The sequence below is a fragment of the Grammomys surdaster genome, unplaced genomic scaffold, assembly GCF_004785775.1.
Source record: "Grammomys surdaster isolate TR1022 unplaced genomic scaffold, NIH_TR_1.0 126219, whole genome shotgun sequence".
In the NCBI taxonomy this organism is placed as follows: domain Eukaryota; kingdom Metazoa; phylum Chordata; class Mammalia; order Rodentia; family Muridae; genus Grammomys; species Grammomys surdaster.
This window is the reverse complement of record NW_021621022.1, coordinates 4,823,184-4,839,415: the sequence shown is the minus strand read 5'-3', so window position 1 is coordinate 4,839,415 and position 16,232 is coordinate 4,823,184. Positions and strand designations below refer to the sequence as shown.

General features: G+C 39.7%; 1 protein-coding gene across 3 annotated transcripts; it reads right to left on the bottom strand.

Moving 5' to 3' along the window:
* Nucleotides 1-487: 487 nt before the first annotated feature.
* Pbk (PDZ binding kinase) lies at nucleotides 488-13,731 on the bottom strand. Of its 3 annotated transcripts, none has more exons than XM_028758856.1 (8): nucleotides 13,631-13,731; nucleotides 10,366-10,443; nucleotides 7,286-7,379; nucleotides 6,146-6,288; nucleotides 5,293-5,462; nucleotides 3,847-3,976; nucleotides 1,489-1,662; nucleotides 488-1,068 (listed from the first exon to the last, which is right to left on the bottom strand). In XM_028758856.1, exons 2-8 carry the CDS (start codon nucleotides 10,421-10,423, stop codon nucleotides 824-826), a joined length of 1,014 nt encoding a protein of 337 aa, XP_028614689.1. In that variant the 5' UTR covers nucleotides 10,424-10,443; nucleotides 13,631-13,731; the 3' UTR covers nucleotides 488-823. The 3 variants fall into 3 exon arrangements, with proteins under 3 accessions (XP_028614689.1, XP_028614690.1, XP_028614691.1); XM_028758857.1 differs by having other exon boundaries at nucleotides 13,642-13,727; XM_028758858.1 differs by lacking the exon at nucleotides 13,631-13,731 and adding an exon at nucleotides 13,258-13,336.
* Nucleotides 13,732-16,232: the final 2,501 nt, after the last annotated feature.

Genomic DNA, 16,232 nt, shown 5'->3' with positions numbered 1-16,232 from the left:
CATAAGTAAACTTTCAATTTGATGTCATTTCCTTACTGTTTCGATGGACAATATACTAATTAGTGATCTGTTTGGTATACTCCTAAGAGGAGCCTACCAGGAAATTCTAGAGGATAACGCTTCCTATCTGTTGCCAAGTCACCTGGTTTCACCATTTTAGTTAATTCTGGTAATTGCAGGGAGCTGTGTGTGACTCAGCAGACACAACCTCACTTTATACATAAGAAAACAAGGTTGAGAAACCATTCCACAAATGGTTTTGTTAACACACCAACAAAAACAAGATAATGCTGAGGTGCCTGGTACTATCACTGTCTTTTATTTGTTTATTCTTACATTAACATTAAAAGACTTAGGATACAGTCAGTAAAAACTTAAGTTAGACACTAAGATGTGGAGAGAGGCAAGACCGTAACTAGGGTCTGAAACACCCCAGGAGCTATGCTTCTGAACCATGCTCTTCTCAACTCCAGGGCACATGGGCTGATAAAAGAGTGGACACTATGAGCAGACAGATTAACTGTGTACCATATATAGTGAAAATTTTAGTAACTCATTAAAGAAGCAAGAATATCTAAATCTTTAACAAAGCAACAGTCCCTTGATTCTAAGTCATCTTAGACAGGGGTCTCTAGTGTTTAAATCAGAGGCAGCATCTAGATACCTGGAGTTTCTTAAACTTCATAGACTATCCAGTATAATAAGTGCATATATAAGAACTAACATGTCAGAAAGTTATGCAAAGAGTAACTGTACAATGGTCCTAAAATAAGCTACTTCTAGTGTCTAGGTACTATAAGTTATATTAACTAAACACATCTAATTAACAGTTCCCATACAAGCTATGCTTCAAGCTTAGACCACCACAACATTGACCATCTAGTTCCAAAGCTTCAACAATGTGTGCAGCAGATGGGCGATCTTTAGGATCCTCATTAGTACACACACAGAAGAGTTCAATGACCTTCTGGTAGGATTCATCCAGTTCTTCCATGTTGATGGATGGCCTTGTCCCCAGAGCTGCATAGTATGCTTCATCATCGAAGTCACTCTCATCAAAGGTTGCATCTGCACATGAAGTTAGAGATGAAAACAAATCATGTAGGTCATGGAATAGCGCAATGGTTTACCCTCCTGTAACAAGAGAGGTTATCCAGTATGCATTCCCCTAGACCACAGGCAGTCTGTTCAACTCTTCCTGCCACAGAGTTTAGCTATTTTGTCTCCAGCAAAAAGTTGTTAAGAACATTGTTCCAATTAGATACTCCACCCACCCAATGTAGATTTAAGAAAAAAATGAGAACCCATGAGTGGAGAGAGAAATACCCTTCCTATTATCAATCTCTATCTCATTTATATAGGATTAAATCTAGCCAATTAATCACAGTATTGCTATAATCTTAAACAACTGTTTAATTTAGTGGAAAGAATTTTATGTACTAATCTTGAAAAATTCAGATTTATGTTGAAACCTATTTGTATTTATACCTTCATCATCATCATCTGGAAGATTGATGTGTGGAATACACAAAGTCATCATTTCCCACAGAGTAAGGCCAAAAGCAAACATATCTGCCTTGTCAGTAATAATGCCATTTTCCTCCAATGCTTCCTTAGGTTTCCATGGCTCAGTGCCAATATAACAGGCCTCAGGATCAGTCACTGAAAATACAAGTAGAATAGTCATGAAAGCAACCAACAAAACAACACAAGCAAAACCCATTTGTATGGGGAGTTCAGAGTTTAATCACTATATTTACTTTCACTATAAAGGATCTGTCCCTTATCAGACTGGCAAGTATTTAAAAAATCTCATCAGTTGGTGGGAATATAAGAAAACAGTAGTTCAGGCAGTGGTGGCTCAGGCCTTTAATTCCCATACTCGGGAGGCACAGGCAGGTGGATCTCTCAAGGCCAGCCCAGAGCTACACAAAGAAACCCTGTCTCTATTAAAAGGAGACAAATTAAAATATAGATGTCAAAATTCCAGGCAAGCTAGTACACCTTGCTTAGCTTCAAAGACTTGCAAATTGTGTGACACTGCAGACCATTTCAGAAATCTTGGGTTTTCTGCAAGCAACAAAGTCACAGGTTGAGAACCAAATGACATTTAAATACTTCCAGGATTGCTGAGTCAGGAGAACCAGAAGGGATAAGAACACACTGGTCTTTAAAGTCTGCCCAGGAATAGCACATACCACTCATAGTTCCTGTACAGTCTAAAGTCATTTTGTCAATTGCAATAGAAAAACAACAAAAACCTGGCAAAAACTGATTAGGAAAGGACAGACTCTTAGATCAATCTGTAAAAAATGAACATCTCAATAGTATCAGTTTTCTAATACACAGATCTTTATCCATCTAGTTCCATCTTAGGGATGCTTCATGACTTTCAGACTACATTCCAGTGGATTTATTAATTTCTTTATTCTTATATTTTTAAATATCTTGGGGTTTTAACAGTTATAAGTGGAATTTTTAAGTTTTAATTTTCCTATTTTACTAATACATAGAAATATAATTGATAACTTCAGTCACTCTAGTATCACTTTTCTTCTAAATCAACCATGTAAGATTCTTTGTAGGAATGTTTCTTTACTAGACAGAGATTTTTGGACTTCCTAGTTCTTATGTCGATTTTAATAATTATATTTTTCTAGGAAATTATCATTTTCATCTATGCTCACCACTTGGTGAAATACAGCTGTCTGTAAGTCCTTACAAATGTGTAGAACATGCAAGCTGAGACCCTCTTCATGCCTAATATTGGTGGTTATATTCTCTCTTTTCTCAATCTTGTAGAGAATTTTTATTTTTCCACAGATCCAGCTTTTGGCTTTATTATTATTAACATTTTTCAGGGTTTGTTTTTCTTGACTTCTGTTCCTGTCTGTCTTATTCCTTTCATGGACTCTGCTCTGCTCTTCCTTTCATGGCTGACAAGGAAATGCAGCCAGTGGGGGTAAGTTTTGTCTTTTTTAACATAATCACTAATAACTACTAGTTTTCCTAGGAAACTATCACTTATGAATTAATTCTCTGTGAATACTCTCCTATAATTATATACATTTACATTGCTAGACTTCCAAATAGTCAAGGTTCTCCTAGATATTTTGTTAGTAGTCTCTAATTTAATTCCTTTTCTAGTAAATATTATACCTATATCTTCCTTAAGGCAAAATTTGCTTTACATGTTTAAAAACTCCATTCTGTAACTAAGATAAATCAAATTCACTGGATAGTTTTAAAGTATATTAATTTTTCAGTATTTCATTACTATAATCTCCATTTTTACACAAATTAAGGATAGAATTGAAAACAAAATGCTTATATAACTCACTTCCAAACAATAGGGGAGAAAAACAAGCAGTTTATTTAATCAAAGTTTATCTCCAAAATTCTATTTTGAGGCTTTCAATAAAATTACAAGTAGAGGAAAGAAACATTTGAAGGGAAAAGGGAAGATGTATTAGTCCCTACTGATTAGCATGACTAGATTAGAAAGCCCAGAAGCTGGGGAAGCTCTAGTTTAGTGGGTGTCTCTTGCCCACAGTTATTCAGTTAAAATCCATGCTATTAGGGCCAGTGTGGACACAGGCTGAAGACTGGAGGCCTGGGAGCCCAAGGCCATCCTAAACTGACATACTTAAAACAAGTCAAAGTAAGACAAAAAAATATACAGACACACTACCAAGAAGGCAAGGGAAGGAGCTGGGGACTCAGAGGAGACAAAACACTGAAAACACAGACTATTGTACACTTTTCAAAAATAGTTCATTTAAACCATCTGGGTTTATTATGTTTTACAATGCAAAAATGGTACAAATTTGAAACAGTGCTACTTACCAGTCATATTTTCATCCAGTGGCAGAGAGACTCCTACATCACAGATTTTAATTGTTTCAAAATCACCTTTAATTACAACATTTGAAGACTTTATGTCTCCATGAAGTAGCTTCTTTTCTTGATGCAGATACTAAAATTGGAAAAAGCAATCAATTACATGAGCAGAAAAATTAATAAAAACTCTTTCAAGGCCGGGCAGTGGTGGCACATGCCTTTAATCCCAGCGCTTGGGAGGCAGAGGCAGGCAGATTTCTGAGTTCAAGGCCAGCCTGGTCTACAGAGTGAGTTCCAGGACAGCCAGGGCTATACAGAGAAACCCTGTCTCAAAAAAAAACAACAACAAACAAACAAAACAAAAAACTCTTTCAATAAAACAATGACTCGAATTCCCTTGTAAACTAGACTTATTTGTCCATTTCAAAGTATCTGAGGCCAGGAGGGAAACATGCCATGTCATCTAAAAGTCTTCTTAAAGATGTTTGAATCCTCAAAGCCCATATAATTTTCTATCCAGAAGATTTCCAAACACTCCAATTTCACTTGAGGCCAATAGTTCTAAACTTAATTTTGGAATCTTTACAATAAAGCAAACTTACCTCAACTTTGATATAATACAAGAAAAGCAAGTGACATGGGGCTACCATTATTCATGAGAAGCAAAAAGGTAATCCAAAGCTATAATATGGTTTAAATTAACTTCTTCTTGGGTTGCAAACAATTACAGTCACATTTTGAACAGTGTTGAACAATGGCTATTTGTCCATTTGTCAGCATTTGAGCACTACACCATGAGCCTAAATTTGAGAAATCAGAGGCCATTCTTGCTGTGATCTGCTCCTACACAAGAGCTTACTATGCTTATTTCAAATGCAGCCTATCATGTGGTGAAGAGGCCCCAATATGATTACACAGTAATTTATTCACTTCATTATATATACATAAAGTCATTAGTAATTCAGATGTTTCTATCCTTTGTTGTTCTGGAATTCACTATGTAGACCAGGCTGGCCTTGAACTCAGAGATCTGCCTGCCTCTCCTGAAAATTAAAGGGTGTGTACCACCATACTCAGCTCTATCCTATCAAAAGCTATCTAAAAATATACTTAAAAATGTATTTTAAATGCTTTTTTCTCAATCTGCTTCATAAACCAACTTCCTAAGAAACCTTAACATGTAACTATTACATCATTATCATTACACCATGAGTAGTTCTCTAGAGTCACTATTACAGTGTTTAATTAATAAAATTTCTTCTTTTTTTTTTCTTGTTTTTTCCAAGACAGAGTATATCTCACTGTAGCCCTTTCCTCAAAACTCAAAGATCCACCTTGCCTCTGCCCGTTTTGTTTCTTTTATCTATCCAAAAACACAGCAACATAGGTACAACACATGTTTAATTTCTTCATAGTTCACCAAAGCTGTTTAAAATACAGTGACATAGTTACCTTTAGCCCTCTCGCCATGTGCAAAGCAACTCTGAGAATTACAGCAGCAGGAAAAGGACTTCCACTGTCTTTGTTCCGCTCTTCTATCAGGTCATTCAGAGACTTTTCACCTCCATACTCCATAGCAAGGCACAGACTACCATCACTGGCTTCAGTAAAAGCACGATACCCTTAAGAAAACATAACATTTTTCTATTAAGCTCTTCATTAATGTAACATGGACCTGGACTAGCACAGTGAAGCAGCTACTATTTATAAGCCCATAGCATAATTCAAATGCCTTCAAGTGTGTCTAGTAACACAGATCAAAATTCTTTTACTAAGTTTCTGTAAACAGAATGATTCCACCAACCCTATTAGTACCAAAAATGGAAAGTGAGAAAAATGTAAGAATCAATCTAAATGAATATGAATGGTCTACATGAGGACCATTCTACATTCCTGAACTCATCACACTAAAACAACTATTCCAACTCAACTCCATGAAGGTTAAATACAAATCTAAAATATGTAAATTTGTAATGTTTTATTTATTTTATGAATATTCTGTCTGCATGTTTATATATGCACCACATGCATGCCTGTTGCCAATAGACATCAAGACACTATAATCCCCATGGACAGTTGTGAGTCACCATGTGAGTGCCAAGAACTGAACCTGAGTCCTCTGCAAGCATGACAGGTCCTCTTACCTGCTGATCCATCTCTCCAGGCCCTTCTGTGAATTTTTACTTGAGATAAGTCACATTAACTTGCTTCCCAACAACATGTAGACCCAACGTTATTACCAAAACCAGTAGCTACATAGAACATTGCTCTACCACATACTGCCACAAAGTACATGTAGACTTACCTATAATGTTTGGGTGATTTAGGTTTTTTAAAATCTTAGCTTCATCAGTTAGTCTCTTCTGATACACAGTTCGATATTGACCATCACATAAAGGATTTATCTTTTTCACAGCCCAAGGAGAATGAGACAACCCTCTAGGAGATCTAAAATATACATATGTAAACTTAAAGATACAAAATGAATAAAAAACACCAACATACAAATTCTGCTCCATAGAAATAGATTTTTAAAAGTATATAAGATTCTTTAGTTTATCAACACCTGTTACATTTCTGCTTTGACTAAATCAGTGTCAAGATTTAATCAGATACCCTAAACAGCACCTGATATCTATGCTCTGAGAAGGGATTAAAGGACAAAAATAAGGATGTGGGGGTTAGGAACTTATCAAAGTACAATTAAACCTCAGAACTGCTACACTGTTTTCTAACATTTCTATCCTGGCATGTCAGCTTACTACTTAATCAACATTCATCTATATGTATCAGAGATGAGTTATAACATGCTATAATTAATATTAAAGAAACTTAAAGATAGTTTCTATATAAAAGTATTCTATTCTTTCATTATTATTTGAAATTTCATACATATATGCTTTGATCAAATCTACTTTCTGCTCCCTCCCCTCCAGTTCCTCTTCTATTCCACCACCACTACTTTTCCCTCCTAACTTCATGTGTTCTTTATTTTTTAAGCCCACTGAGTCCACTTAGTGCTTGGTTATAGGACTTCTTACTGGAGCATGGGTAGCCTCTCAGTGCCTGCATCCGTAAAGAGAGCTGACTCTCCCTTCCCTAGAGCCAGTAACTGCCAATGGTTCCCCATCCCTAGCATACTCTTCTTCACTAACAGCTGTTTCAACTCCACACAGAACAATTCTACATCTGTTCACCACACTCAAGCTATGTTCTAAGATCTTTCTACCACATTGCCTTCTTATAGAGCCAGAAGGAAAGTGGAGTAAGCTATTTCCCTTTAAATAATCTACCAGGAGGAATCTAGAAGTAACGTATTAGGGGCAGAGCTCCGGCAGTTATCAAGATTCTAAGAACTGGAAGTAGCCTTCAGGTGTGATGAGGAACTTCCCCAATCCAAGCACAAGGGACCTACAGTCCCACAAGCAAGGAATCTTCCACTCACCTTTTCATTAGGTAAACGCTGACCCCAGTCCCAAAGCCAAGCTTCTGCATAAATGGAGAGGCAGGGATATTTACACATGGAGTCGAACATAATACTAAAAAGCAAAAGCAAAAACTTAGCATTTGAAAGAGCAGTACAAAATCATCTTAACAGCCTTAAAGCCCTGTAAGATTAGTAATGATATAGGTTTTTTTTTAAAGAGTGTGTGAGTACTCTTTGACTATGACTTCTGCAACTCTCACACTAACACTAATGTAAATGGCTTGTTTTTTTATGGCTTACAAACTAAGAATCTCAAAGTTCCATTCAATTGTGTATATACATGGTATGTCTGTGTATGCAAATCTACTTTCCGCTCTCTCCCCTCCAGTTTCTCTTCTATTCCACCACCACTACTATGCTATGGCACACATGTGGAAGTCAGAGGACAGCTTTGTGAACTTGGTTCTATTTGGGCAGATCATAGGGTCAACCTGTTGAGCCATCTCCCTGGCCCGTTTCTACATTCTTAAAAGGCTACTTAAAAATAAAGAATATTGAGGTTGGTAAGATGACTCAGTGGTCAAGAACACTTGCTGCTCTTACAGAGACCCAGAATTTGATTCCTAGCACACATATCAGGCAGTTTATAACCATCTGTAACTCCAATTTCCAGGGAATCCAATGCCCTCTTCTGGCCTCCAAGGACACCCACATGCACGTACACACACACACACACACACACACACACACACACAAATAAAAATATATCAAGAGAAAAAAAAAGGATCATCAACAAGCAAGCATAAGGAAGACCTAATGTGGTCCTCAGAGTCTACCAGGATCATCAACTTTGTGACACTATGACAGGTTGACATCTACAAAGAACAAGCTCAAAATTTCACTCTAGTTACAAAATCATAAAATTGGAGGAAAATCTTATAATGTTTTAAGTACTTTTATGATTCTGTGCTGAGCCACATTCATAGCTATATTGGGGTGCATATGACCTGTGGGTCACAATCTGTGCATGTCTGGAACTATTTATACACCTGCCTTTTACATAGTCTCCTGACTCAATGGCACATGCCCAATGAGACCACACACACACACACACACACATGCATACCCCATGTAAACATGTTTGAATACTAGAATTTGTTTTGGCATCTGTAAAAACAAAATCAAAACATCTAAATATAATTTAGAGCATTCTATAATTATTAAAGATAAAATAGTTCTGCTTCCAGTCAGGAATAACTGACTATTCTTGGAGCTGCTCTCTCTGTGAACTGTAAAACCTGACAAAATATAATAGTTTTCAGATATATGACAAGAGGCAGAACAGAGCCGAGACCTCTGAGCAAAGACAACAGCAAGCCCTGTTGTTACCCTATAGCACTGAAAGGCAGTCCCATGCTTGAACACAGAGGAAACAGCCCAATAGACACACCACAGAGACAAAGTAGAGGTCAAGGACAACTAGGTAGCTGGAGGCTATGGAGCAGAACACAAGAGGGAGCTAAAAGAAAGAAAAGGAAGGACTGTAAAGACCCACAGAGTTCTTGGCCAAGTACTTAACTACACACCTCTTGTTTATCATCCCCAAAGCCAGGAAAGCAATAGGCTAAATAACTGGAAATGACAAAAGTCTAGGAATAAGATCACTTTACCATTAGCCAGACCAGGTGGTCCTGTAGCAGATTGTTGAGTAAAGCCCTCTAAAGGGTAGAAACTCAGTGCTACAGCTAACTTTTAGCCCAAGTAAAGTCTGTTAGAAAGTTTAAAAGCCAGTCTCAAAAGTAGCAGGCTTATCACTATTCAGTTATATGAGCTTTGGAGCTCTGTTGAGTGCTCCAAAGACCACTTTCACCACTTTGTAGAGTGACAAAATCCAGCACTTCAATGACATAAAATATCTACCTCCTAATCAAAAACTACCAGTATGAAAGAATCAAAAAACACAGCTCATGCCAGAAGAAATAGAAATCAATGGAAACCATCAAATGACAGGAGTGACAGAAGAATGAATAATAAAAACATACACAGCTCAGAAAGATACTCACTGGTGTAAATGATAGTCTGGGGACACTATCTACAGACATTCTTTTTTTGTTTTTTGTTTTGTTTTGTTTTTTTTCGAGACAGGGTTTCTCTATGTAGCCCTGGCTGTCCTGGAACTCACTCTGTAGACCAGGCTGGCCTTGAACTCAGAAATCCGCCTGCCTCTGCCTCCCAAGTGCTGGGATTAAAGGCGTGCGCCACCAACACCCGGCATCTATAGACATTCTTAAAGATCCTCATGGACTAGGTGTCGGGGCACAAGTTGTAACTCACACTCGGAGGCAGCAGAGGGACTGGAGTATAATAAGGGCATCTGTAAACTGCTGTATCTAATATATTCATTGGGAACAACACTAATGTGTCTACTAGCACTTTATTCAAAAATGTGCTGAGCCAGTGTAATAAGGTAAGTTTTTTAAAGTCATAGAGACTGAAGTGGAAAAAAAGGCAGTGTATCCATTAATCTACATATGATCAAGTAAAGACATCTTAAACAATCTTCAAGATACCTCCACAGGTAAAAGTGCTTGCTGGGCAAGCCTGATACTCGATTCCTGGATCCCATCTACAAGGAATACAACTCCTATTATCCTCTAGTTCAAGCCAGAAGACCATTACTAGGCAGGCCCTAAAATCCAGAATGACCATTAGCGAGTAGACAGATAGTCTGGCCTGTGTTAGTAGAATCTCCACTATAGTTAGTGCTGCTATAATGACCAATACTACGACTGTTTACAGACAATGACAAAGGAACAAACTCTAAAATGTTTCTAATAGAAACAGCAACAAGGCGGGGGGGGGGGGGGGAGGGGGGGGGTGGTGGTGGCTCACGCCTTTAATCCCAGCACTTGGGAGGCAGAGGCAGGCGGATTTCTGAGTTCAAGAGTTCGAGGCTAGCCTGGTCTACAGAGTGAGTTCCAGGACAGCCAGGGCTACACAGAGAAACCCTGTCTCGAAAAACCAAACCAAAAAAAAAAAAAAAAAAGAAAAAGAAAAAAAAAGAAAACGCAACAAGAAAAGGTCTTTTGCAATCTTACCAGATTTCCTTTTTTCAGATAATTTGTTTGGTGTCTTGAAATTATTGATTCCTTCCATTGTAGCAATCACGTTAGATCCTGTAATGAAAACAAACTAAGTTATACTGCACCTATTTAAAATACTCTTATTTGTGAGGAGCATCCCATAACATCATTTTATCATAGAAATAGACAATTTGAGACCTGAAAATGACCTCAGCAAATACTTAGTCCAATTTTATTTACAAAGGTAAAACTGAAACCCAGAAATACAATTACTTATTCATAGTCATACTATCAGTGATTAGGGGTTGTAGGTTTGTTTGTTTGTTTGTTTGTTTGTTTGTTTCGAGACTTGGTTTCTCTGTGTAGCCCTGGCTGTCCTGGAACTCAATCTGTAGACCAGGCTAGCCTCGAACTCAGAAATCCGCCTGCCTCTGCCTCCCAAGTGCTGGGATTAAAGGCGAGCGCCACCACCACCCGGCTGGGGTTGTAGTTTTAACTATAAAATATATACTTAGAGGTCAGAGACATAGTTCACAAGGTAAAGGCACTTGCTGCCAAGCTTGTCAACTTAAGTTCAATTCTTAGGTCTCATATAGTCAAAAGAGAGAACCAACTCCCACAAGTTGTCTTTTGACCACCATACACACTATGTGGCAAACATCTGCCCGCACACAAATACAATATATATAGAAACAAATATAATTTTTAAAACTTTTAAATGTATAACTTTGATTTTAAAAATACTATCTTCTTCCTAAAGGTAAGCAGGAACTAGGAATATAGCTCATGGTTAGAGTGTCGGGCTGCCATGCACAGAACAATCCCCAATGACAAAACCAAAAGGTAAATACTATGTCTCCCTATCATACTTCCCCAAAGTGACAAACATGTCTCATTATCCTTTAAGACAACCCTATATGCACACCTGTAATACCAGCACTTGGGAGCCTAAGACCAATCTGGGCAACAGTGAGACCCTGCTGCAAACAAAACAAAAACAGAAAACCGTGCATACAAGCAGCATTATTTCTAACAGTCCAAACAGACAACAGAAGTACCCATTAAATGCTGCATGCAAAGCAAAAAGGAACAAACTTGCTATGTACAACACAAATGAGCCAGATGAAAGAAACCAGAGAGAGGCCAGGCGGTGGTGGCGCATGCCTTTAATCCCAGCACTTGGGAGGCAGAGGCAAGCGGATCTCTGAGTTCAAGGCCAGCTGGTCTACAGAGTGAGTTCCAGGACAGCCAGGGCTATACAGAGAAACCCTGTCTCGAGAAAAAAAAAAAAAAAAAAAAAGAGAGAGAGAGAGAGAAAGAAAGAAAAAGGAAGGAAGGAAGGAAGAAAGGAAGGAAGGAAGGAAGGAAGGAAGGAAGGAAGGAAGGAAAAGAAAAAAAAAGAAACCAGATAGAGAAAGCCACACATGAGAGTCCAATGATTGAGCATGTCTAGAGCTGTCCAGAAACTGTCATGATTCCTGATGGCTTAACTGTGGCAAGGAAGAAAAAGGTAAAAAAAAAAAAAAAAAAAAAAAAAGTAGGAAATGGCTTTCTAGATGAAACAAATGAAAAAACAAAAGTGGGTGCTGGAGATTGGGAGCTCGTTTTTGGATGACATCTTGGTGAAAAGGTGGAACAGGCAGCCAAATGCAGATCTGGAGCAAAGCTGAAGTCATGACTTTGTGGGCTTATCAACAGAAGTTGGATTAAAGAGAAGAAAGGTTGCAACCCTCAAGACCCTATTCAGGAAATAGAGGGGGAAAACAGCCTGTAGAATTCGAGCCACATGCAAAATGCTTGGCAAAGAGTGGCCTGGAGAATGTCCTTGTCACCACAGCTTGAGGACTGGATACAAGACACAGTGTGTTTTTAAGAGATTAAAGTACCTGGGTTTAAACATTTCAACATTCCCTTAAATTCTGGACATTCAAAAATGCCTTACTTTCCACTTAACTCTATTTGTACCCAGATAGCCTATGTCCCACCCACCTCAGTTGTTTAATGAGATTTTTCTTTCCTGGCTGAGATTGAGCCTTAGTCTATACTGCCTTAGATCTGTATACACATTCCATAGGCATTAATTGTTAAAAAACTATATACTTTCTTTAAACCGTATTACCTTTAGGCTTAGGGTTCAAAGGTCACATCTGATAGAGCTGGCACATCTATGATGGGCTTTCTAAGCCCTGTTTATGTTTTGTCTGTTGAGTCTAGGTCTCACCATTACTTAGACTGCCTTCAACTGGCTGTGTGTACTAAGTTGATATCAAACATGACATACTCCTGCTCCAATCTCCAGGCACTGAGGCCACACATGTGTGCCATGCTTGGTTACCCTGATAACTGCTTTGATTTTCCATCATATACTTTCCATCGTGAGTGTGTGTGTGTGTGGGGGGGTGGCATATGCACAACAGTACAGGAGCCTGAAGTGAAGGACTCCTCTAGAATTACATGTAGTTGTTTGTGAGACACTCCACATGAGTGCTGGCAACCAGCTCAGGGCCTCTGCAAAAGCACTGAAGGCTCTAACCACTCAACCAACACTCCAGCGTCCCCCGACCCATAACTTTATAATATTGTTTTAACACTGCTTGACTTTTCAAAAGTATCTTTTTATTAGCATATGCTAACTCTACCTGATTGTCACTATGAATTTTCATATATGGATGTAAATATGTTTTTTTTTTTAAAGTAATACCAGTATTCCCGTGTATAAAATTCTACCCACAGCCACATTCCCTGTCCCTGTCTCCATTCCCTAGCAATGGGATCACAGGCACTCACTACTGCTCCCAGGTTTTTAGGTTCCTGAAGAGGGATCCCAGGGCTGCATGCATGCTGGGCACAGACTGTACCCAATGAGTCATTTCCCTACCACAGGTCACCTTTCTACTGTGGCCTCACCTTAAAAGCAGAGGCATTAGCTGATAAATGCTTCCCCACCTCCTTCACGGAGAAGGTGACTGTCTCCCTGAACCTCCAAACTCTCCAAGATCGAGGAGCTCAGGGTCAGGGACTTGGAGGTGCGCGGTGGTTCCAAGGGGTTCCCCTATTCTCCTCCATCCACTGTCTTCCCTGGGTCCTTCCTCAATCCTCCCCTAGGCGCTGTGTACCCTCAGTTTGCTGCTCTTCCCCGCAGATCTCCTCCAGGTCCTGGATCCTCCCTGCGGTAGAGGCAGTCTCCCTCCCGTCCGCAACCCCTCCCCTCAGGTCCTCGATGCTCCACCCCTTACCCCCGTCCACTGTCAACCTTTGTGTCAGCCAGGCTTTCCCTTACCACATTCGTACCCTCGGGTAAAAAGGTGAAAATGACGAGCTGGCTCAAAGCTGTCGGGACACCTAGTCCGGAAGGTGTAGGGACAGCTCCCGCCAACTCTGTAACCGCCGCTGCGTTTAGGGCGCGCGCGTTTTCAAAGGTTCCGGGCCAGAAGACTACGGGGCGGCGCTAGGGTCCAAACTCACGCGTTCGCGCAGTCCGCCCAGGTTTACTTGGGCTTCCAGGTTTGACTTAGACCTAAGAGGAGAAGCCTTCCAAAGCAATGGCTAGAAAGGTGATATAGCAAGCGTCAGACAGATGCTGACGGAAAAACAAAATATGTGTCTGTTTTGAAGGCAAATCAACCTAAATTACAAACACTGCTCAGAATATGCAATTAGGCAGGAGATTTTATTGCAGATTTATGTGATCTTAAAACACTAACTAGAAGTCGGGCGGTGGTGGCGCACGCCTTTAATCCCAGCACTTGGGAGGCAGAGGCAGGTGAATTTCTGAGTTCGAGATTTCGAGGCTAGCCTGGTCTACAGAGTGAGTTCCAGGACAGCCAGGGCTACACAGAGAAACCCTGTCTCGAAAAACCAAACCAAAAAAAAAGAAAAAGATTATTACTCGTGTGTGTGTGTGTGTGTGTGTGTGTGTGTGTGTGTGTGTGTGTGTGTGTGTTTCTACCACCCAGTGGGGAGGTCAACTGCAGAAACTGGTTCCTTCCTTTTCCCTTAGATTCCTGAGATCTAAATCAAAAGGTCAGGCTCTGGCACCAAGGTCTTATCCTTGTTGAGCCTTCTCACTGGCCCGGTTTTGTTAATTCTTGGAATCATCACATTCTACTTAACAACTATTTTCAGAGCTGTGTGTCAAGTATCTGGGCTTGAGTGCCCACTGCGTAACAGAATCTACCGTGTTCACTACAAGAGAAGTGAATTAAGTTTAGGAGAACAGGAAGACATTCCCATACCTCCTATGTGGTTCAAAGACAGGTGATACCTTAAAAAAAAAAAGAAAAAGAGAAAAAGAAAACATGCAACATAATACAAGAAACACTGAGATGCCTCCCCAACATTGCTGCATTGTGCAGCATTGTAACCTCTTCAAACCTTCGGAGAAATTCACCACAGCCTGAGCCCAGATACATACGGACAGCTTCTTTACGAAGATAGTATCACACACTGGCATGATTCATAGGCATTCACGTGTTTATATACATTAACACACACACTTGTCTAGTGACATCAATTTCATTGGGACTAATACCTATTTTGTTTCTATAATTCGGTTTTTCAAATGTTTTCACTTACATATTTTCTTCCCCCCTCCCTCCTTCCCCCCCCCTCTTTTAGTATGTAGCCCTGGCTGACCTGAGGGAAGAGTCTTCCATAAGAGCAGCCAGTGCTCTCAGCTGCTGAGCCATTTCTCCAGCACCGTGATTTCTTTTCTAAGTGTGGGGAATTTTTTCTGGGTTTAGAACTCTCTGACATCATTCAAGCAAAATAAATTTATTGTTCATTCTTTGCCCTATAGTAATTAAGCAATTGTTGGAAATCCATGCTGGGGAGAGGCCATCCTGGAGGCTGATAAGGAACTCTGTCCCACACAGCTCTACTCCCCAACAGTTTCAGCTACTCAGATAAAATGGATATCACTCACAGACTCCTGCCCTATGTCCACCCTTCCGAATCTGTAAATCCATCCGCATCTGTAACGTTCTTTAGCCTGTTTCATTGGCCACAGAAAAGGACCCTCCTCTTTTTTTTTTTTTTTGGTTTTTTGTTTGTTTGTTTGTTTTTTGTTTTTTTTTTGTTTGTTTGTTTGTTTTTTTGGTTTTTCGAGACAGGGTTTCTCTGTGTAGCTCTGGCTGTCCTGGAACTCACTCTGTAGACCAGGCTGGCCTCGAACTCAGAAATCCACCTGCCTCTGCCTCCCAAGTGCTGGGATTAAAGGTGTACGCCACCACCGCTCAGCAGGGACCCTCCTCTTGTCTAGGGCACCCAGTCAATCCAGAAGTTCTGGAGTCCTTTCATTCTCTCCCACACCACTGCCAAATCACCCCCCTCTCTGTCATCCTCACCTCCTCTAAAGGTCTTAAAAAACAAAATGGTAACAGTAATAGCAAGCACTTATTTAGCATGTATGACGTGTCTGACACAGATACTCTTGCTTTTCATGTATTAATGGATCTAATCCTCACAAGTCTATCATATGGATTGCTATGATCAACCTCATTTCTCTGTAATCACGTATATGTGATTTTAAATCTAGACTCCTCATAGGAAGAAAACATGTTATCCTCATCCTGAGTCTGCTCTGTGTCTTTAACATATGACTCCCAGGTTGTTGGAGTCATACAAATTGCATGACAAACTTCATTTTTTTTCAAATGAGAAAACTAAGAACGAAAGAAAAGAGTCAAATAATATAAGCAATATGTCTGAGATCAGAGCTAATAATTTATGTAAACATATGTTGAACTTAGTATTCCTCTTAAACAAACATGCTCAAAATCTCTTCCATCGCACGCACGCACGCACGCACCCCCTTAGCTCCACTCCCAGAATCTTCCCATTTTAGATCACTCACTTTCAAGCATAGAAACACAGTGTCTTCT